Below are 23,646 nucleotides of genomic sequence, written 5' to 3' on the forward strand. Positions count from 1 at the left end.
AATATATTTCACGTGCCATAAAATCCAGCATGAGAAGAATATAATATTGTATAATCCATTTGCATTAAAAAGAATGCCACACTTATTTCTTCACTGGCAAGGATGACAAATGCATAGGCTTTGTGATGAATCTTGATGTGTGTAGATACGGTCTTTAAATCTAAAGGTCAGCATTAACATGGGTGACTCAGTCTCCCGTACACAAATGCATACCAAGATGGCAAATGGAGATGTAGATTTAAAAAAAAAGGAAGAAACCTTTAGTACTTATGTCTGGTCCCAGTTCCACACCTTTTCTTCAGGGCCCAAGACCATCATTTCATATCCTTTCCCCTTTGTTCTGTGAGTGCTTCCCTGAGGGTTGAGGGAACCAGCCATGCTCTCTGTCCTTGTCCATGTTGACCTTGTATACCATCTCCCCAAGGCCAGTCTCCTCTGTGTCTTTCAAAGCGTCAGCTAACTATCACCATTGGCATGCTGTGGGTGATGGGCCAGTGAAATTTTCAGCAAAAGTTTTCTGGAAATGGTTCTTTTGGATGGTGAGAGTTTCACTCCAAGTAAGAAAGAAAGATGATGTTATTCCTGAGGGAATCATCGGCGTTTGTGGCATCTCTCCCCCAAAAGGTGACCCGTTATTTAATTTATGTAGAACTCCACCCGCAAAGAGTTCCACTCATTCTTAAGATGCTGTTTTTCTTTTTAATTTTTTTAATGTTTATTCATTTTTGAGAGAGAGAGAGAGCATGAGCGAGGGAGGGGGACAGAGAGAGGGAGACACAGAATCCGAAGCAGGCTCCAGACTCTGAGCTGTCAGCACAGAGCCCTGCGCAGAGCTCGAACTCATGAACTGTGAGATCATGACCTGAGCTGAAGTTGGATGCTTAACCGACTGAGCCACCCAAGTGCCCCTTAAGATGCTATTTTTAAATGTTTACTTTGGGAAACGAAAGTCCTATAAAACCCACTGGAAAATCAAGGGAGACAGTTGGTCCAACATGCAACACAGGCACAATCTTAGTTTAGAAGGCTCAAGACATGAGACACATGGAGAATGTTCCCAGTGAGGCCCAAGAGGCCTCTCTGGAACCTGCAGAGTTCGACGAGAAGCACACTGCAGGGCTTTCCTGCAGTTAATAAGATTCCTCCCTGGACCTAACTCTATTTGGGTCAAAGCCTTTCACCACCCAGGCTTCCCCAAAACATACAGCCCATTTGTCTAAGCAGGAAGTGTCTATCAGGCATGGGCTGCTATGCCACCACTAAGGAGAAGGTTAGATATAACCCTAATGCTGACAGTGCTGAGTCTTTGAAGAAGCTCTTCTCTTCATGCCCTCAATAGGCAGCATTAACAGGATTTTAGTGTTAATAGGATTTTCGTGTCCCAGCTATTCCCCAACTCTTCAAAGGGCGGTTCTTACCGCAGCTGGTGCCCATGTGGGCACCAGTGCCTGCCCCAGTCAGGCGAGTTTTGTCTTCACTGCCTTCAGCCTCAGCTACCATGAGCTTTAACACTCACTCTTTTTTTTCTACCCTTGACACCACTTTTCTGAAAAGACCTAATCATACTAAAGCATAAGTGACTGCTGAGGAGATCTCTGCATTTAACAGAACGCAAAGCCCTGAGAGAGGATCTTGAATTGCAGGGTCAGGGACCTTTCCCAGCCAGTCTGCAGTCACACCACACAGGCCTGCAGGTTGGTACCTAGTCATATGGTCTTCCCCACGGGGTGCAATAATACCAGTAATTAATAGCAGTCATTTATATTCCAGGCACAGTGCTAAGTGCTTTGCAAATACTACCTCATCTAATCACGATACACAGGAGACTGTCCTTATTAAAAAGCTGTCACAAGCTGTTTGTCCTCCATTTGGGCTTTAAAGAAACCAATGAACATGTTGGAAGCTACATATTGCTTCCCTCATATTCTTAGGACAAATTGATACTTCCCAGTTGTCTTTAGTGTGTAATCTTAAAAATGTCAATTTGCACAGCTCGCACATTTATCCAGTTATAAAGCTTATGATTAACTAATTGTAAAAGCATTTCCAAAAACGGAGTAATGAAAACAAGTTCCCCTCTTCCAGATGACATTCGTCATCATCTTATTCCCTGGTCCTCCCCTGTTCCAGCAAGAAGCACTTAATAAGCCTTTACTAGCTCTTGCTCTGAGGTATTGCAGTATCCAGGGTTTATTCTTTATTATCTTCCATCATTTGTAGTGCCATCTGGTAGACACAAAACTGATGAAGATTAGTGTGCAGTGGGAGGAAACCAACAATTATTTATTTATCAACTCTGGGAGTGAGGAGGAATCCATTTACGAATGATTCTTGCTCGAAATGGCGGAGGCCTTCCATCTCCCCAGGCCTGTCCCTGCCAGACCTCGGACTATTACTTTAGACGGCATAACTGACTTTAAGAAACAACCTGGACTGCCTATAAATCATTGCTTTTTTGGCAGCCGTATGGATTATAGTTTACAGTCTACAAATGAGCCAGTGTAGCATTTATTAAAATCAGTTAGCAAAGATCTTCTGTCTTTTTGATGTACTAATCAAAGATCAAACTCAATTGTTTTCTCTACGCAATTAGTTTTGCACTTTGTCCTGAATCCACGCTTTCGATCTCTCCTGGGGAGAAAAGAGACCTGAGACAAATTTCTTGAAAAGAATATTCTTTTCTGCCAGGGAGAGGTTGTGAGGATGAAGCCGAGAGCTGAATGATTTCGGTCACCCAACAGCAGCTGTTCCCCCTCCTTCAGCCGAAGCACATTGATTCCTGTGTTCTATTGCGGTCATAAATAGGAATTATTGATGCATAAACAATAAAACTAAACAAATCAGAAAAGAATTTGGCCAGGCACCAGTTTAGAACTGCAATGAAGAGCTGCTATTTTGAGTTTGAACTTTAAAAGCCCAACAAAGGGTGCCTGGCTGGCTCAGTTGGTGAATCATGCAATTCTCGATCTCAGGGTTGTGAGTTCAAGCCCCACATTGGGTGTGGAGCCAAATCAATCAATCAATCAATCAATCAATCAATAAATCCCAGTTAGCCTCAAAAGAAAAAGGTTAGTAAAGAAAATAAGCAATTATTCTAATATCTGTGTTTTTTTAAAATAGATAAACAGGGGACACATACAGCAAAGGACTGTTCTAAATACCATAAACAACAGAAAGGTGGGTTTTAAAAATCTTTTCTGGGGCGCCTAGGTGGCTCATTCAATTGAGCGTCAGACTTGATTTCGGCTCAGGTCATGATCTCACGGTTTGTGAGTTCAGGCCCCACGTCTGGCTCTGCACCAATGGTGTAGAGCCTGCTTGGGATTCCCTGCCTCTCTGCCCCTCCCCTGCTAGTGTTCTGTCTCTCTCAAGGTAAAAAAATAAAAACTAAAAAACTTTAAAAATTTTTAAAAATCTTTTCTAAAACTATTCGTGAAATCTAAAATGTTTAATGAAACTAAAAGATGTATCTTCTGATTAGAACATCAATGTAGTTAAAAAAAAAAAAGTCATCATATATAAAGACGGCTTTGAAATCACCCCACTGCCAACAAGTCTTTTTCAAGGGTGTATAAATCACTACTTGGTTGAAAAAAAGACTTTGTAACCAATAATCTGAATCTGCCTCCATTAAACCTGTTAATAAAACTGTTAAAGGACCAGAATGTTACTAATTCCAGCACCTTAAACCTTCACCTAGAATCTTTTTTTTGTTGTTGTTGTTTTTTTAATGTAACCCTCTATGCCCTTCATGGAGTTGGAACTCACAATCCTGAGGTCAAGAGTCATATGCTGTCCTGACAGAGCCACCCAGGCACCCACAGAATCTATTTTTAAAGGAAATTTTGCCTAGTCCAAGGTGATTAATAATGGGGTTAATAGGTAAAGAGGGCAGAGTGTGGTGTTGGGACTGTTGTTCTAGAAGTTAAGAGGGTTGACTCAAATTCATGTCTCCGAGTAGGTTTCTGTTTCCTGCTTAATTTCATCATCTGTTCATGATAAAATGATTTATCATCATATTACAAATGGGAAGGCTACCAGTGCTGGGACCAGAAGATGATACATGTCCTGTGTTTCCTGGGCAGAAATGACTAACAGAGAATGGCCTGACCCTCATCATCTGGGCACAGTGGACCAAATTGACTGGATGGGTCGACATGAAGAGCCTTCTGTGTCTGCTTCAGCCATGTTTTAGGGCTTAAGCCAAATTCTAGTACAATCCTATCCCCCCAGACTGAATGACATCAAGATGGTTGCCAGAGCAAAACTTTTCACTAGTCATTTTTAAAAGAAATGAAATGTGCCGCCTTGGTATTTTGTCATTAGGCCCTAATATCCATACACAATTAATAGCAAGTGTCTCCCATGTGCCCTGTGTTGAGGCTTCTGGTCTTAATCTAGTGACCTCTTTATCTGATGATCACTTTGTGTCAGAGGGCTTACATGGAATTTCTCCTCTCCTTACTTCCTCCTCCTATTCCCATCCTCAAAAGTAGCAAGACGTTGTGCTGATTTTTTTCATCCTCTAGGATACTTGTCACTATTAATAGACTTCAGATATAACTTCTAACTAGGTCACTCAAACCATTAGGGTTGGACTATTGTCAACTCAAGTGTATCATTTACTAATTCTATGACCACTAGTGGGAATTAGATAAAATTGTGAATATACTAAAAGCTAAATCAGAGCTGAACAATTTGACATTTAATAAATTATGGTTTATTGTTATTTTGTTTCTAAAATCCAAGTATTTTTTAGAATGTTTATTTATTTATTTTGAGAGAGAAAGAGTGAGCAGGACAGGGGCAGAGAGACAGGGAGAGAAAATCCCAAGCAGGTACCATGCTGTCAGCACAGAGCCTGATGCAGGGCTCTGTCTCATGAACCAAGAGATCATGACCTGAGCTGAAATCAAGAGTCGGATGCTTAACTAACTGAGCCACCCAGGCGCCCCTCTAAAATCCAAATATTAACCAAGTTGCATACCACTCTTTGATCGAGGTACCTGGAACTGAAAATCAACTTGCTGAGCTTAACTTTGTAGCTTGAAGCTATGAAATTCAGTAAATTTAGGAAATGCAAATTTATGGATGGGTTTTCTTTATTAATGACTATTAATAAGGGCCTATAATGAAGATAAAACATTTAGCAAATAATTACTTACTTAATTGCTGTATCAATAGGGTAATTCTTGGATTTCTAAATGTCTTCCCTGCTAAACTTTAATGTCAAAATAAATTGCCTTAGGAAGTAGTAAGTTCATTTCCTTATATGTAGATATGATTTATATTAACTGCAAGTATTTTTTGTCTTGTTTGTAGACTAACCTCTCCCAGCACTTTGTACAAACATGAAAGTATCTCTGCACTAAGCAATTAATAAGAGGGGATTCTTACATTAGTGGCTTGAGTATGGGCTGCCCTCAGGGTTACTATTAGAAGTCAGGCTTGAAATTTAGGTACCTTCCTTCATTCTCTCTCAGATTCCCTCATAACAATATGCTTCAAAAGACGGGGTGGTCTTTTTAAATGAGTAATTAACATCATAGAAGAATTGAGCTTTATTAGTATAATCAGTGTGATTTTTAGTACATACCAAACTCCCAAATCGGCCATGTTAAAATTCAGATTTCGTAATTTGGTTACTGTAACTGCTCTAATTTAGGTCAACTATCTTTGTCCTTTGACAATGGATACCTCCGGTAGAATTAGAGGGAAGAAGGGATAAAGCAGTAATGAAGGGAGCTGTACACTTGCCTTGTCTTCCTTCCTGTCCCCGAGAATGATTTCTGGTGCAGGGACCAGCAGGTTTGTCTAGAGGTGGAACCGTGTCTTCTTTCCTCTGCTTTCCTGCCATGTCTGTTCTGACACGGTTAAACTTAAGGGTGGTTGAATTAGTGAATTCTTGTGCCAGCTGTCTTTATCCCTGTCTTATTTGTTGTGTCAGGCCTCTGCGATGTTCTCCTAAGCCAGTGTGTCCTGTACTGACCTGGTGTTGAAAACCCCGAGGACAACGCTAATAGCAGCTTGTCACCCTTGCACCGCCCGATAACATAAGCCCCAGCTGCTTCAGCCCCTCTCTCCTTCCCTCTTGTTAGGCATGATAAAACAGCCAAATAATCATAAGCATTGCATGAAAAATTTCTTTTAAAAATTGCCTGTCGGGGCGCCTGGGTGGCTCAGTCAGTTGAGTGTCTGACTTCGGCTCAGGTCATGATCTCACGGTTCGTGGGTTCGAGCCCCGCGTCGGGCTCTGTGCAGACAGCTCAGAGCCTGGAGCCTGCTTTGGATTCTGGGTCTCCCTCTCTCTCTAGCCCTTCCCCACTCATGCTCTGTCTCTCTCTGTCTCTCAAAAATGAATAAAGTTTAAAAAAATTTTTTTTTAATTGGCTGTCACTTCAGAGACTTAAAAATGTACCTTGACGAGGGGCGCCCGGGTGACTCAAGAGTCAAATCCGACTCTTGGTTTTGGTTCAGGTCATGATCTCACAGTTGGTGGGATCGAGCTCCACGTCAGGCTCTGCACAGAGTGTGGAGCCTGCTGGGGATTCTCTGCCGTCTCTCTGCCCCTCCCCTGCTCGTGCTTTTTCTCTCTCTCAAACTAAATAAATAAACATCTTAAAAAATAAATACAAAATAAAAATGCACCATGACAAAAACTTTAATCTTGCACGTTGTGGCTTTAGAAGAACTCTGCCTCACAGTCTGGCTGTATGACTGAGATTTTTAAACTTTAACATTTTGTTTTGTCCCCAGCACTTGTGGTAGCTGTTCTGCGCTTCATACAACTGAAACCAAAGGTTTTAAATCCATGGCTGAATATTAGTGGATTGGTGGCGCTGTGTCTGGCTTCCTTTGGAATGACCTTACTTGGTAATTTTCAGGTACTTTCTTTGGCCTTCTTCGCCTCTTTCTTACCCTTCACCTGTATGGGTATCATAGCCGCGGATTCTGCACAGATCTTTTCAGAAGTGCTAACGGTGGTTCCTGATAAGCACAGGTTCTCCAGCAGTCAGCCCTTCTGGTGTTCAGCCTGGCCTGCCTACATTCGAATTGTGTGTGTGAGGGTGCTTGCCGCATGGCTACGGGAAAAGGAGCTACGAAAATAGCTGTGCAGGGGCACCTGGGTGGCTCAGTTGGTTGGGCTTCCGACTTCGGCTCAGGTCGTGATCTCGGGGTTTGTGGGTTCAAGCCCCCCACCTCGGGTTCTGTGCTGACAGCTCGGAGCCTGGAGCCTGCTTTGCATTTTGTGTCTCCCTCTCTCTCTGCCCCTCCCCCACTCGCACTCAGTCTCTCTGTCTCTCTCTCAAAAATAAACATTTAAAAATTTTTTTAAATAGCTGTGTATTTTATACAAAGGATTTCAAAGCGCTTTATGCTTTTTTTCATAACAAATTGTCTCCTAATGTAACTTTCTAGAAAACTAATAGGATCATTGCCTTTCTAAAATTAAACACTGAACATCCTTTTTGGATGAAAGCTTGCATTTCGTATTAGCAAGCTCGTGTGGGAATCAAGTTTGAAAACCCAGAATTTTGGGATGTCTGGGTGGCTCAGTCGGTTGAGCTTCTGACTTCAGCTCAGGTCATGATCTTGCAGTTTGTGGCTTTGAGCCTCACGTCGGGCTCTGTGTTGACAGATCAGAGCCTGGAGCCTGCTTTGGATTCTGTGTCTCCCTTTCTCTCTGCCCCTCCCCTGCTTGTGCTCTCTCTGCCTCTGTCTCTCTCTCTGTCTCTCTCTCTCTCTGTTTCAAAATACATAAACTTTAAAAAATTAAAAAAAAAAAAGAAAGCCTAGAATTTCTCTAGAACATCTATGACTTGTGTAAAGACACACTAACTCTTCTTCCCAGAAAGTTAGAAGCCCAAGGTCACTACATTTAAGAATAATTTCCCTTGCCAATACCATTATCCAACTCTTGACTCGAATGACTCCACTTGTGAGATAGACAACCAACTGCAAGAGTACTTGTCTGGTTTCCCTGCCTGCATTCTCTTCCCAAAGTCCTCCAGCCTGTGCTTTATACTGTGGTTAGAAACCTCTTCCCTGCAGTCAAACATGAATCCTGACACTTCTCTCCCTGTCTGTGGAGTGAAATCCAGATGGCACAGGCATTCAAGAAAATATGCTAGTGGATTTTCTAAGACTGTCTCTTGTTCGAACCCTCAGTCCTGATAATTGATTAAACCAGGAAAGCTCATTCCCCAGCACTTCTCCTGGCACACAGTAGCAACTGAATGAGTATTTTTGAATTGATGGCTTCTTTGACAGGCCATCCCACTCGTTCTGTTCTAGGTCTCATCCCATATCAAGCCAGACTGACTGAGCTATTGCTCTGCTCTGTGCTGCCGGTTCTGGATGTTGTAAAGTGCTCACTATCCATTCTCTCAACCAGGGCTTGGATGGAAGTTACTGAGTAGACATTTTGTTCTTTCCTAAAGTCCAGAAACTTGAAGTGTTTTGGTGAACCACAGATGCTCAACACCACTTATGAAGAACACTTTCTAGAATATCTACAGAGAATACATAGGAAACCACAAGTTAGTTGCTTGTGAAGAAGCCAGGTGGCTAGTCTATGGTGTAGACAGACTTTTCCATCCATACTCTTTTTATAATTTTTTAAAGTTTGAACCATGTAATTATATTATCTATTTTTAAAATCAAGTTTAAACTAATAAATGAATAGACTGTGTATAGTGTGGACAACCAATTTCCTAAAAGTAAAATTTAATTTGAGGAATCGTTATTTAAAATGAGTTTTGAAAATATGCCTTCCGAATAAGAAAGAAAAAAAGAAGAGGAAAAAAAGAAGAGGAAAAAATACTACAAAGAAGAGGAAAAAATACTACAGCCAAAAACAATAGAAAAAGTTGTCAAAGGAAAGCAATATTGACTTGAGGCAACCATTATTCCCAGCAATGTCAAACAATAAAACATCTGAAGGCAATGGCAATTCAAAACAATATTTTACCATGTTGTAAGAACCATCTCTTCAACTATAGATTTTATTTTCCCACGTGTAATTAAAAATATATATATAAAACAAGGTGCTTGAGTGGCTCAGTCAGTTAAATGTTTGTCTCTTAAATTCAGCGCAGGTCATGATCTCAGGGTCATGAGTTCAAGCCCAGCATTGAAAAAAATACACAGATGATAGATAGAGAGATAGATTATATAGATATAGATCATTGCTAAAAGTGTTTTAAGTGACCAGTATATTTTTTAGTGTTTATTTATTTTTGAGAGAAAGAGAGAGAGAGCAAACGGAGAGAGGGAGACAGAGGAGCTGAAGCAGGCTCCAGCCTGAGCTGTCAGCACAGAGCCCGATGCAGGGCTCAAACCCGAGAACCATGAGATCATGACCTGAGCTGAAGTCAGGTCTTAGCCACCCAGGCACCCCAGTGACCAACATATTTTTTTAAATCAGTAGGTAATGGAAAGTTTACATTTTTAACCTTCAAATGAAATAACCCAAATGGGTCTCCTTTAACCTATTAATTCTATAAAAGCCTTGACCAGGAATCGTCAAACACTAATGTCGTTTAATGGGTCTACAAATATGGCAAAAGCTATTAGGTGGCAATTTTCTTATAAGAGGAAAATAAAACAAAATCCCATTAACAATGAATTGATCACATTACGTAGGAATAAATGTTATTAGCTGTCTATGACAGTAAAATCTTGACCTTCTTAGAATTGGTTCTCTTCAATCATTAAATACACAGCCAGATCCCAAGTCTCATTTCTTAGTCTGGAAAACAAAGTTTGCAGTGTATGTTTGTAGAAACTGACATTTCTCTTTTTTGTCTAACTCTCCTGCTTTTTTCTTTGACTTCTCCACGCTTTTCTGGAAATTAAATTCAAGGAATAGATTACCACTGCCTGAGTGGTTATTCTAAACAAATGTTTTGAGGTTTGGAAGTACTGTTTATCTCCCTTTCCCCCTCAGAGTTCAAACCATTTGAGAACAAACACAAAGAGCCAGCAGAGATGAAGGATTCTACTCTTTCCAAAACCTATCATCCCGTTATGGAGATATCACTTTACCTATTTTTTCTCCCATCACGTCTTTTCTAAATGGGCCTCCTTGTCATTATCTGTTCATCCCTTAGCTCACGAATGATGAAGAAATCCATAATGTTGGAACTTCCTTGACCTTTGGATTTGGCACATTGACCTGCTGGATCCAGGCTGCATTGACACTCAAAGTCAACATCAAGAATGAAGGGCGGAAAGTTGGGATTCCACGAGTTATTCTCTCAGCATCTATCACTCTGTGTGTGGTCCTCTGTATCCTTTGAATGTGAAAAGATTCTTTGGTAGGGAGATTAAAACACACATATGTAGATGAGAAAACTGCCATTTCCAATTAGTTAGCATGTACTGTCAGATTATCTCAAAATCTCAGACAAAATAGATAAGTAAATGGATATAAAAACAAAAACTCTCAGACCTGAAGCGATAGAGAACTAAAATTAAAACCAAGCTCTGCCTTCTCAAAATTGTTTCTATCTGTAGGAATAGTGTCATGCATCCTCCTTGTCATTAGTGATGGAAAAGATTTCCTGTCTGAAAAACGCAGAATCCGTAATGGAAATTGTGATTTTTTTTCCCCTTCCATCTTAAAAAAAGTTAATTTATGACTTTATTAATGGCCCTTTTATTTCATTTAATTTAATTTGTGAAGGAGAAAGTGTCAGGCCTCTGATCTCACACTCTGGAATTCAGCTTACCCATTAAGTAACAAGGAGAGAAACCAGAAAAAGGCAGAGGAGAGCGCTTCTGCTTAACCCCAAACAGATCCCAGAGATACTAGTCCTGGAGGGAGCTCAGTGACCCCACCTACTGGTAACATGGCCCAATAGAAGCTGGCCAATTCCAGTGCAACCAGTCAGATCAGCTGATCATTCCGCTGGGAGGCATGATCTCAAGTGTTCACTCCAATAGGGTCTCCTCAGGAAACCAGAGAGGAAGGGAATAAGGTTCCTAGGTGGTAGAATGTGTAGCTAACCCAATTACACATCTTCGGTCAAGTAATAGCCAACATTATTGGGCACTTATAATGTGCTAGGCATTGTTCTAAGCACATTAATACATTAAATGTATCAACCCTTTTAATCCTCATTTAACAAGTATGATAGTAAGAACAGAGATTAATTTATCCAAGATCACACTCTGTATGCAGTGATCTCGACTTAAACTCAGGCACAGTTCTTGAACTCAACCCCAAACCCTCTTGCCTTAGGGAAAGTGGCTTTAAAATATGAAAATATTTATTGTTCAGAGACATCCTGTAGTTACTGGAGTATTGGGGATCTTTATTTCTTCTTCCCTCACTAACTGCCAAACATTTAATTGTTTGTTTGTTTTCAAGTTCTTCAGCACATTAGAGAACATTTAAGGGCTTGAAAATCAAGCCAAAAATCTTGCTGACTGCTAGGCACGTGATGAAATATTTTATGAGTAAAAAGGTCAGAATTCTGCCAGGGTGAGATTTGAAGATCTATCCATTCCTCATTAAGTAATAATATTGCTTTGCCAGTACTTTGAGCCCTCAGTGGGAAGAGAATGTACAGACTTTAAATTATTTTGAGTTTTCAGCTTATACCAAACAATTCTGATCCATGTTGTTTCTGAACATTTGGAACCCTGTCTAGGTTCCCAGGTGAATGGATCCAGGCCTCGTCAGGAGAGCAAAGTTTGGCTGAAGTAGTTTCACCATATTCTTTTGCTCTCTGAAAATTTCCCAACATTTTAAGTCTGGAGATAGCACTAATTCTAAGGGAGCATTTCTGATTTTTCTTTAAAAATGTATTTAGTCTTTGGCCTCTTGGCTTTTCACTGAAGCATGCTTTGAAACATTTTCCTTCCTAGCTCCAACCTCATGTATGCTGTGTGTGTGTGTGTGTGTGTGTGTGTGTGTATACACTCCATATATATTCAGGCATAGGAGTCTCCTTTGTTTTAATAGTGAAAACGAGACAGAAGAGGAAAAGGAGCCACTTACACATTAGTAGCACTGCAGAGATAAAGCTTATATGTAGGTAATTGGTGATTTGATATGTTCAAAATTATTTCTGCAGGTAAAAGGATGACTATAAAGCCATAGTCATTTGCAGTGATTTTTTTTAAAACGAGAAGTTTATTTTTCTGGCCAACTAATTTCTTTGGAATTTTAATCCTCTTGCTAATCTCACAGTTTAGAAGGTAGCTGTAGAGTTGAATGCCTGGCCTGGCAGCCAGAGTCCTTGTATTTGAATCCCAGCTCTCCCAGTGACCTCAGGCAAGTTACTTAACCATTTGGCCTCAGTTTCCCTATTTTTTTAAAAATTTTTTTAATGTTTATTTATTTTTGAGACAGACAGAGACAGAGCATGAGCAGGGGAGGGGCAGAGAGAGAGGGAGACACAGAATCTGAAACAGGCTCCAGGCTCTGAGCTGTCAGCACAGAGCCCGACGCGGGGCTCGAACTCACGGACCATGAGATCATGACCTGGGCCGAAGTTGGACGCCTAACTGACTGAGCCACCCAGGCGCCCCAGTTCCCCTATTTTTAAATGAACTGATAACAATAGGATTGTTGTGAGGATTAAGTTAGATTTTCTGTGAAAGCACCTAGAAGCACGTCTGGCACAAACGAAGAGCTCAGCAATGTTATTTTGTATTATTCATGCAAGTGTTGCGTTCAGGAAGCTGTCAAGCTGTTTTGCTGATGAGGAGGGGGAGAGTAAGACTTTTCTTGTAACCTGTCCTTGACCAGAAAAGAGCCCAGTTTGAGTGTGGCTTATGGGGGTACTTTCCTTGACTGCTCCTCCCCAGATTTCATCCTCATGGCTCAAGGCATCCACATGTATGCAGCCAGGGTCCAGTGGGGTCTGGTCATGTGCTTCCTGTCTTATTTTGGCACCTTTGCTGTAGAGTTCCGGCATTACCGCTATGAGATTGTTTGTTCCGAATACCAGGAGAATTTCCTGAGCTTCTCAGAAAGCCTGTCCGAAGCCTCTGAATATCAAACCGACCAGGTGTAACCCACCAGTTTTTCCTTGCCAGAGAGGTGGGTGTGGTGGAGGGAGGGGCCAGCAGGATACACCCGCAGGACTTGGTACAGAGCCTCATAACACATTTTACACACACACACACACACACACACACACGTTCTTGGCCACATTTGCCAAATGAGCTTTTCAGGGCAAGTTGTTTCTTTAACGAAAAAGCACAAGCCCTTATGTGTCGAAATACACGCTGTTACACTGAAAATATATGCACGACAGAGCAAGAAGCTTGTGCATGATCACTTCTCTTTTCCCTCTCTCTCCCAGTTCTCCCTGCTCTTCTCATTCTCTTCACACATTTCAGGCATCGTGTTCCCCCTACCACAGGGTAGGGCAGGCCAAATGTAACATGGGAATAATGCCAACTCCCAAAGTTGCCTTCAGATCCAAAGGGCTTGGAACCAGCTCATGAGGAAGTTCTGCATCTGGCACTTGAATGGATTGAGTATCATCTAATTGGATGGAAACTGTACAGAGACGTGACCCCGTGTAACCTGTTGAATGGCATGGGGTCAAGAACTTCCCCACGAAAACTCCCTTCATCATCGTTCGGTGGTTGGCTGTGCAGAGTCAATGAAAGGAATAGGCTGCAAGCCCACTACCATGATTTGGACTTTATTGTGACTGAGAAATATTTCCAAATGTGAATATTTGTAGGGACATGGTCTGCCAGGCACGGAACAAGATGGGGGCAGCGAGGGCATGGTTTTGTTTTTGCTTCCATAGTATGCTAGGCACAGCTTTTGTTTTATATTTCATGGTTTGCCTTCTTTTTTTCTTTAAGTAACTACCATGGGTCTCTCAAGGCCTCGTGGACAGAGAAGATGTAGGCCAAATGCAAGAGCTGAACTTGTTTCAGGTTAACCATGATGAAAGGAAAAAAAAAAAGGTCACCTGCAGGCTTACTTCGCTGCTTTTATGTTTGAAGCTAAGAAAATGTTCACAGAAAAGCACAAAGAAATATTTGTGGAGGTAATAAAAAGAGCTCCTGCTGGACATTATAAAAAGAGTCTTAGAACACTTGTTACAAGTCAAGATCAAGGAAGAGCTTAATATGTATCTATAGCTACGATTTAGTGTTTTGGTGGGGGGTGGGGGAGTTAGGGGCTTTTTCATACTCGGAATTTGTAGAAACCAATTAAAAGATTACCCTTCCCACCCCCCCCCCCCCCAAACAGACTGGCATAGCTGATGCTCTACTGCCCAGCACACCTGCTTTCTACCTGCTAAGAGTTTAGAACGCAGACTGTAGGCCTGGGCTTCATAAAGAGCAGAATTCTTCGTTCAAAATGTCTTGGAATGGGCCAAGTTGGCGGACCCTGTGTGAGTGCGCTTTGTTTCAAGAAGTCCCCACATTTACTTCACCGGGGGCTGGAATCTCGTGGAATATAATGTGAAAAAAACAAAACAAAACAAAACTGTTTTTTAATTCAACCCGAACTCAGATTCTTGAGGAAGGGGTCCATGACTCTGCATCTCTGTAATGTCTCTCTGCCTCCTAGCCCTGTGCCTAGCACATATAGGTGCTCAGCAAACGTCTGTTCAGTAGAATGACTGGTCATTCAAGCGTAGGAAAAAGGAGTAGCCGAGAAAGATTCAAAGATGAAAGAACAGATGGCTGCCTCAAGCGAGACAGGAGTGGAAGAAATCCTCGAGAAGGGGCAGGCGGGGGTGAGAATACCTACAAGAGATGGGTAACACGTGAGGAAAAGAATCAAGCAGAGAGCATCCTCCTGGGAAAAAGGCATCTTACTGTAAATAGTCCAAGGTGACATTTATTATTTTGGAATACTGCTTTTGGGTTTGTTTTTTTTCATTTTTGTATCTTAAAGATTTTACCAGAAAACAAAGATTTCTGAAGTTTTCTTTCACTCTACACAATCCAAATTAAACAGCTTTTGGTGATGCACTGTACACTTTCTTAAGAGTATATCTAATAGCACATTTTAGCAGAATCAAGCAGTGACTGGCATTATTCATCGGGATCTGACCACTAAATAAAATTCTTTTATGCAGAAGTATGATTTGTCTCGTACACCAGCATTTCTTCTGTAATGTCGAAGCATGCGTAAACTCCATCAGTCTGTTGACAATATACTTCAGTGTTACGTTGGTAGCCTATTTCTAAGGTGTTTTCCAACACCAAAAATCAATTCTCTGATTCTTTAGACATCAACTGGATGTCCTACAGTTCAGTTCAATTCTGACACAACCCAGGGTTATTGTTAGACCCTTCAGGTTTAAGGGCTCCGTTCCCCAAGACTGCCCTCACTCACTTCAGATGCCAGTCACAAGTATTAGGTCCCAGGCTACCCACACTTCTGTCCAACTTAACTGTAAAATTAGGGGGGTTCCCGCTACTCCCTTCTCTTTTAAGTTGGATAATTTGCTAGAATGGCTCCCAGAACTCCAGAAAACGCTACATCTATCTGCCTGCTTATTGTAGAAGCTATAACCCAAGAACAACCAAATGAGACAAATAGGGCAAGTAAAGGGAGGGATGCGGGGCCTGCCATCTTCCCAGCATTAAGATGTGTTCACTGACCCGGAAGCCCTCTAAATCTCCCTGTTCAAGAGTTTATAGAGCTCGGGTGCCTGGGTGGCTCAGTTGATTGAGCGTCCGACTTCAGCTGAGACAATGATTTTGTGGTTCCTGGGTTGGAGTCCCGCATTGGGCTCTGTGTGGACAGCTGGGAGCCTGGAGCCTGCTTTGGATTCTGTGTCTTCCGCTCTCTCTCTGCCCCTCACCTGTTCACGCTCTCTCTCTCAAAAATAAACATTTTTAAAAATTTGAAAAAGAGTTTATAGAGCTCAATTTCCAACACCCTCCTTCCATCTGCTTCTAGAGGCCGGTCAGGAGGTCTAATTACTTGGTCTTTCTGGTGACCAGCTCAACCCTTGAGGCTGTCTGGGGGCCCCACCATAAGTGACCTCATTGGCATAAACTCAGGCTCCTTATGAAACAAAAGTCACTGCTATCAGGAGATTTCAAGTTTTAGCAGCTCTAGGGCAGGAACCTAGGACAAACACCAAATATATTTTTGTGTTATACCACACATATAAATACAGATCAAGATTACAGAACCTTCTAGGAATTAAGAACCATAAGACTCCTCTTGGAGGCCAAGACCAGGGAATCTGCATTTGGAATGAGCACCCCTGGAGTATCTAACACAGACGGCCTGGAGAACAAACTTTGAAATACACTGAACTTCATTTTGGTAGTCTGACTGGGTCTCTTGAAAAGTTCTCTCAATTTTTTTTTTATTGATTTGAGAAAGAGAGAGCATGAGCAGGGAAGGGGTAGAGAGAGTGGGAGAGAGAGAATCCCAAGCAAGCTCCATGCTGTCAGCCCAGAGCCCAACTCAGGGCTCGATCTCATGAATCATGAGATCATGACCTGAGCCGAAACCAAGAGTCCAATGCTTAACTGACTGAGCCACCCAGGCATCCCAGGAGAGAAATATTTTTGAAACAATGTTAATGTTTTAAAGGTTCAGTTTTTTATTTAATGGAGAACTGACAGCGAGATGAAGTTTTACCACCTGTGTTATTTCCTGGGTTTTCTTTGCTGCTGGGATGGGAAAGTAAAACTTTCATACCCTGGATTTTGTAGTCAGTTGGTTGTAATGGAGAGTGGAATACCAACGTTTATTTTTGCTTAGACGTTGTGTCAGTCTGGATAGGTTGGGTTTTGCTGTCCCAAAATAAAACGAATAAAACTAAGGTTCATTTCTCCTACTAGATGTGTTTCCGGGGTTAGCAAGGGAGCCCATGGCTAGGACTCAGACCCTGGCTGATAGGGGCTGTATCTCAACATGTGCTTCCACAATTGCCAACAACCAAGAAAATGTGGCAGGCTGCTCACTGGTTCTTAAGATTCTGCTACCAAGTGACATCATTTAGTTTACATTTCATTGGTTAGGGCAAATTGCACAGTCGTATCTGAGAGTCGCTCTCCCATGTGCCCAGATGGGAGGAATTTCTGTGAACAGCCCAGTGACTGCCACAGGGTTCACCTTACGTTTTTAAGACTTCTTTGGTCATTGTCATTCCCTTGAAGCAGGAGTAACAAAGAGTCAGTAAAGAACCATCATCATACAGAAATAGGGGAAAGGTGCTATCTGTGGAGTTGACACAGAGCACCAAATTACAAATATGAAGAACCATCCAAATAATAAATGAGAGAAAAGCAATTCCACTGAACCTGACAGTCTTGACCCCATCTACGTTGTGTTTCTCCCGAACAATGGGAATCAAGAGTTGGGGGAAGAGAAGAATTCTGCATATGAAATAAGTTGGATTTCACAATCCTCAGCTTCATATCAGTTCAGATTCCAATTATACTCTTCCAAGAAATAGCAAATATCCAAATATGAAGTCCAAAGAAGGGAGTGTGAGTGAGAAGGCTAGGTCTCTCACTGGAAAAGCAAAGATCTTTTCATCAGCATAAAATATGCTTTTATTTCTCCTATCTTTAAAGATAAGAAAATCCCCAGGGCGCCTGGCTGGCTCGGTCGGTGGAGCGTGCTACTCTTAATTTCGGGGTCATGAGTTTAAGCCCCACGTTGGGTGTAGAGATTACTTAAATAATAAAACTTAAAAAAAAAAAAAAAAAAGTCCCGGGGAGCCTGGCTGGCTCAGTCGGTAGACCATGCAACTCTTGATCTCAGGGTCATGAGTTTGAGCCCCACTTTGGGCATAGAGATTACTTTAAAAAAAAAAAAAAAGTCCCTATTTGTTGTCTCTAGGCCCTCTGTCCCAATTCTCTCTTGAACCCACTCCAATCATTGGAGCTTGCTTCTATCACTTCACGGAACTGCTTTACTCAAGTTCTCCAGAGACCCTGTGATGTTACATACGATGATTAGTTCTTTTACTACCTTATCTAGACCCATAAGCAATACTTCACAATTTGATCAATCCCTACCTCCCTTCTCTGCTTAAAACATGTTCTTCACTTGGCTTCCAGAAATCGTTGCCTCTTAATTTGCCTCCCGCTTCACTGTCCACACCACCACCTCCTTTGCCGGGCCTTCTCCCTGACACCTTCACACTGGAGTGTCCCATGCCCGTCCTTGGAACTCTTCCTTTCCTTTCTACGTTCATTGTGCTGGTGACTTCATCCAGTCTTCTTGTTTTATTTTTATTTTTATTTAATTTTTTTAATTAATTAATTTATTTATTTATTTATTTTAATATATGAAATTTACTGTCAAATTGGTTTCCATACAACACCCAGTGCTCATCCCAAAAGGTGCCCTCCTCAATACCCATCACCCACCCTCCCCTCCCTCCCACCCCCCATCAACCCTCAGTTTGTTCTCAGTTTTTAACAGTCTCTTATGCTTTGGCTCTCTCCCACTCTAACCTCCTTTTTTTTTTTTTTTTCCTTCCCCTCCCCCATGGGTTTCTGTTAAGTTTCTCAGGATCCACATAAGAGTGAAACCATATGCTATCTGTCTTTCTCTGTATGGCTTATTTCACTTAGCATCACACTCTCCAGTTCCATCCACGTTGCTACAAAAGGCCATATTTCATTTTTTCTCATTGCCACGTAGTATTCCATTGTGTATATAAACCACAATTTCTTTATCCATTCATCAGTTGATGGACATTTAGGCTCTTTCCATAATTTGGCTATTGTTGAGAGTGCTGCTATAAACATTGGGGTACAAGTGCCCCTATGCATCAGTACTCCTGTATCCCTTGGATAAATTCCTAGCAGTGCTATTGCTGGGTCATAGGGTAGGTCTATTTTTAATTTTCAGTCTTCTTGTTTTAAATATCACCAGATGCTGACCTCTCCCGACTTTGCCAGCCCAGACTTCTCTCCTGTATATTCACCTACCTGTGTGACATCTCCACTTGTCATCTAGAGTTTAATAAGCCCTGATCTTATCCCCTTAACCTCATTCCTCCCAGGAGCTTCCCATCTAAGTTAAGGACAGCATATCTTTTAGTTGCTCAGAGTGAAACCTTAAATAGGTAATCTTAAAGTAGCTCTTCATTCTCTCAGACCCCACGTCTGTCAGCAAATCCAGTCTGCTCAATCTTCACATTATTCTAGAATCCATGCACTGCTACCCTGTGGTCCAGGAACCTCCCATCTCTCGTGGGCTCTTATAATAGCCCACAAAAACTGGTCTGTCTGCTTCCATCATTTGTTCCCTTCAGACTGTCCTCAACACCACAAAATGGTCTTCTTAAAAGCTAAGTGAGATCATCACTCCCTTGCTTACAACCTTCCACTGGCTTCTCTTGTGCTTAGAATAAAAACCCCAATCACTGGCCCTGCAAGGGCCAGTAAGACCCACCTTTCCACCTTCCATTCCCTCTGTTCCAGTCCCTCAACCTTCTTATGTTTCTCCAACAGCCAGGCATGCTCTGACCTCAGGACTTTTGCACTTGATGAAATCTCTCACCCTCTTCACTTCCTCCAATGTTATCCTCTCACGGAGGCCTATCTGACCTCTAAAACTCAAGCCCAAACCAGCACTACTGCTCTTTCCAGCTTTATTTTGCTTGCTAGCATTTTCTAAACATGGTCCTGGGTTAGTTAAAATTCTAACATGCATAACACTGTTTAACACATTTTACTTATTTTATTATGTCATTTTCTCTACCCCTAAAATGTAAGCTCCATGAGGGCAGGGATTGTGTTTGTTTGTTTTGAGGGCACAGATTTTTACCTGTCATGTACCTGAGGTAGAGCAGGGCCTGGACTCAGATCCCCTCAACCCTAACCACCAAAATCCAGCATTCCTGCATAGCAATGCCCCTTGAGTAGTACATCCTGTAGGATAGCTAAAACTCTATGCCCGTTGATCAGTAATATCTTGCAGGAATGCTCACTATGGAGACTCGTCAAGACTGGACCAAACTAGGGGTGCCTGGGTGGCTCAGTCTGTTGACCATCTGACTTCGGCTCAGGTCATGATCTCACAATTCGTGGGTTCAAGCCCTGCATCAGGCTCTGTGCTGATGGCTCAGAGCCTGGAGCCTGCTTCCAATTCTGTGTCTCTGGCTCTTTCTGCCCCTCCCCCACTCAAGCTCTCTGGCGTGCACACACTCTCTCTCTCTCAAAAATAAGTAAATTAAAAAAAAAAATTAGGCAAAAAAACAAAAACAAAAAAACCCAGACCGGACCAAACCAGTTTGTGCCAAGATGGACCCCAGTACTGAACTTTTACCTACTTTCTCCCTCATTGTAATACTAAATATCATGCCCAGATCTAACATGCTAATGAGGCATAAGCCGCATGTAGAAACATGTTCTGTCCACTGTGCCTGCCCACCCAACCTCCTATACCTCCCCACCCCAACATGTTTTGATGTTACCCCTTTCCCACCTCTGTCCCTTGGAAAACTTTCCCCGGCCTTTGTTCTGAGAGTCAGCCTGAAGGACACTTTCCCTTTGTGCCGTTTCCCTCATGCATGAGCCCTAATACAAGCCTTGCCTGGAATTCCCTTTTGGCCTCTTGTCAATTTCTGCTGCTTTAGAGAGCCCCGGGACCCGAGTCTGTCACACACCTAGTAACTAAAACAGTGCCTGGCACAGAGTTAAGTGCTTAATAAATACTTGCAAAATAAATGAATGACAGTACCTGCCCTCCTCTTTTCCTTTTCTCGCTCTCTTTTTTAAAGATTTAATCTCTTAAATATGGGCTGCTCAACAAGGCATTTAGGAGACAATGGTAATGTGGTCAGATTTCAGAGGATGCAATTATCCTCTGGCTTCTTATAGCAAACAGCTTTCTGTGTAGTAAGGAGGAAGTTCTAGATTATAAAAAGGGTTATTTCTTATAATGTCTGTAGTAACTAGCACACGTTAAATACCCACGTTCTTAAGAGGGCCTGAAAAAATCCTTACACAACTCTGTGTGAGTACTGGACTTCCTCTCGTGCAGCTTCACAAAAAAACAGTGGGGCTAGCTTGGTTCGTGCCTGATGAAAACTGCATGTATTTCATGTTTTTAAGACAAGAGGCTGAGCTGACCCTGTAGGCTCTACTCAGATTTTTAAATTGAACTCATCAAAAACTCTCCCTCCAAATGCCGTTTGAGTCAGGGCAAAGACAAAGCTGTAAGTTGTTGAGTGACTATTTCCATAGAAAGCAGAACAGAGGGATTTATTTACCAGTCACAATTAGAATACTGTCTAATACCACTCGATTTCTGTAAGCCAAATTTAGATTTGCAGCCAGGGAGACTTAAGAGGAGCTGGAGGAAAAGGGCTTGGACTGAACACAGGGACAGTCGATTGATGGGCTAGCAATATTTCAGAGAGAGAGACCGGGCAATTCACGTATTGCATTGCCCTGGGAGGAGACAGTGGTCTCTAAATACAGGGGACTTTTGTATCCTGTCTATAATTCTGTTAGGAACGGGATGGAAGGAACACATTTGTGAGGCACTAGGAAAAAGACAATGGGCATCACTTGTTGCCTTTGTCAGAAGGGGGAAGGGAAAGGAAAAATCAGACACTCTGCAGTTCCAGTCCCGGATGATTGGGAAGATGGCGACACTTGTAAAATCTAGAACAAGAGATGCCACTGTGTGGAGGGAGGGAAGGGTGACTAATGAGATCATCTCGATGCTCCTAACTGCAACTTGAGCACAGCCTTTTCACAGCCCAGCTACACTGAAAGGGATGAAAAAGGCTGTCCGCTGCCTGGTACCATTTAATTCACTTGGCGACTGTTCCAGTTACTGTTGATTGCTGAACAAATTACCAGAAAATGCAACAGCATAAAATAACTATTTATTATGCTCACAGATGCTGTGGGTCAGAAATTCAGACAGGGCACAGCGGGGACAGCTCATTTCTGCTCCATGATGTCTGGGTCTCAGCTGGAAGACTTGAGGGCTGGAGGCTGGAAGTGTCTGAAGACTAATTTATTCCCGTCTAAAGACTGAGTCTGGCCGTCAGCTTGGGGCCCTGGTTCCTGTTGACCTGGTCTCTCCAGGTGAGTGAACTTGGGCTCCCTCACAGCGTGGTACCTGGCTTCCCCAGAGCAAGTGTTCCAACCCTGGCTCCTCAGAAAGGGATATAGGAGCTGTAGCCTTTTTATAACCCCGCCTGGAAAGTCACAAAGCATCACCTCAGTTGTCCTGTTTTGGTCGGAGCAGTCCTAAGCCCCCACCCAGACTCAAGGTGGCAGGAGACACACCCCCCCCACCTCTTGGTGGGAGGAGTGTCAAAGTCAACATGAAAAGAACATGTGGGAGGACAGCAGTGAAAATAGAGGATTAAGGAACACCAAAGTCCTGCTCTCCAAAACACCAGTATATACACTGGCAAAAACCACCAAAATCAACGCTTTCAGAATTCTGCAAAGTAAAAGCTCGCAGGAACCAGGAGCATGCTTAGTCAAGAAAACCTAGCTGGGGGCACCTGGGTGGCTCAGTCGGTTGAGCATCCAACTTCGGCTCAGGTAATGATCTTGTGGTTCGGGAGTTTGAGCCCCACATTGGGCTCTGAGCCAGTGGTACAGAGCCTGCTTGAGATTCTCTCTCTCCCCCTCTCTCTGCTCCTTCCCCACTTGTGTGTGCTCGCTCGCTCTCTCAAAATACATAAATAAATTAAAAAAAAAAAAAGCTAGCTGAATCTCAGTAAAAATAGCTTAGTGGTGTTTTAACTTACCCTGGTCCCATTCCAGGCCCCCAGCTCAGTGGTGGCCTCAAAAGTAACAGTCTGTATTTCTAACACAGAAAAGAGTACCAGGAGGGGCTACTGGGTGGCTCAGTCGGTTAAACATCCCGTTTCAGCTCAGGTCATGATCTCACAGTTTGTGACTTCAAGCTCCGCTTCGGGCTGTGTGCTGACAACTCGGAGCCTGAAGCCTGCTTCAGATTCTGTGTCTCCCTCTCTCTCTGCCCCCAACCCACTCGCACTCTGTCTCTGTCTCTCTCAAAAATAAATAAACATTAAAAAAAAAAAATTAGAAAAGAGTACCAGGAGAGAAATGGACCTTATTCACTAGGAATTGTGGTTTTGAACTGTGTGTGTTAGGTTGAGCTGCTATAACAAAAAACCACAAACAGGGTGTTTTAAACAACGGAAATTTGTTATCTCACACTTCTGCAGGCTGAGAAGTCCAGGATCAAAGTTCTGGCTGATTTGATTTTTGGTGAGAGCTCCCTGGTGTCTCTTCTTCCTCTTTTAAAGACATCAGTCCCATTCGATTTGGGCCCCACCCTTATAACTTCGTTTAACTTAAATTACCTCCTAAAAGCCCTATCTCCAAATAGTCACATTGGAGGTTAGGGCTTCCCAACACTCAAATTTGAGAGGGGTGGAGGTGGGGGGCATGAGAAACCCAGTTCAGTCCATAGCGGCCTGTTCGGTGGCTCCTTGGAGGACAGGCTCAAAGGGTTTACCTTCTATCTTAGGTGACTAAGAATTCTCCCAGTGCTGAGGCAGCTACCCTCAGACATCTGTCAAAAACATTTAAAGGCAGATGTGCTAGTCACAGGTACCCGGAACAACGGATAGCAGTTGGGGCAAACAACGGACTAATCAAAAAGCATGAGAGGAAAGACCAGAAAATGAGATGCTTTGGCAAGTAATGGCTTTGGAAAGCTCTGACATA

At 42.5% G+C, this 23,646-nt stretch overlaps 1 protein-coding gene across 2 annotated transcripts in view; it reads left to right on the top strand.

The window, feature by feature from the left end:
* Positions 1–15,109, top strand: part of TMEM150C (transmembrane protein 150C) — a 77,476-nt gene extending 62,367 nt beyond the window's left edge. For both annotated transcript variants that reach the window (XM_007074764.3, XM_042984287.1), the window contains exons 6-8: positions 6,757–6,884; positions 10,113–10,290; positions 12,820–15,109. In XM_007074764.3, coding sequence (XP_007074826.1) covers positions 6,757–6,884; positions 10,113–10,290; positions 12,820–13,028 — 515 coding nt within the window. In that variant the 3' untranslated portion in view covers positions 13,029–15,109. The remainder of the gene's footprint in view (positions 1–6,756; positions 6,885–10,112; positions 10,291–12,819) is intronic.
* The last annotated feature ends 8,537 nt before the right edge of the window (positions 15,110–23,646 follow it).

Source organism: Panthera tigris, chromosome B1, assembly GCF_018350195.1.
Source record: "Panthera tigris isolate Pti1 chromosome B1, P.tigris_Pti1_mat1.1, whole genome shotgun sequence".
Lineage (NCBI taxonomy): Eukaryota > Metazoa > Chordata > Mammalia > Carnivora > Felidae > Panthera > Panthera tigris.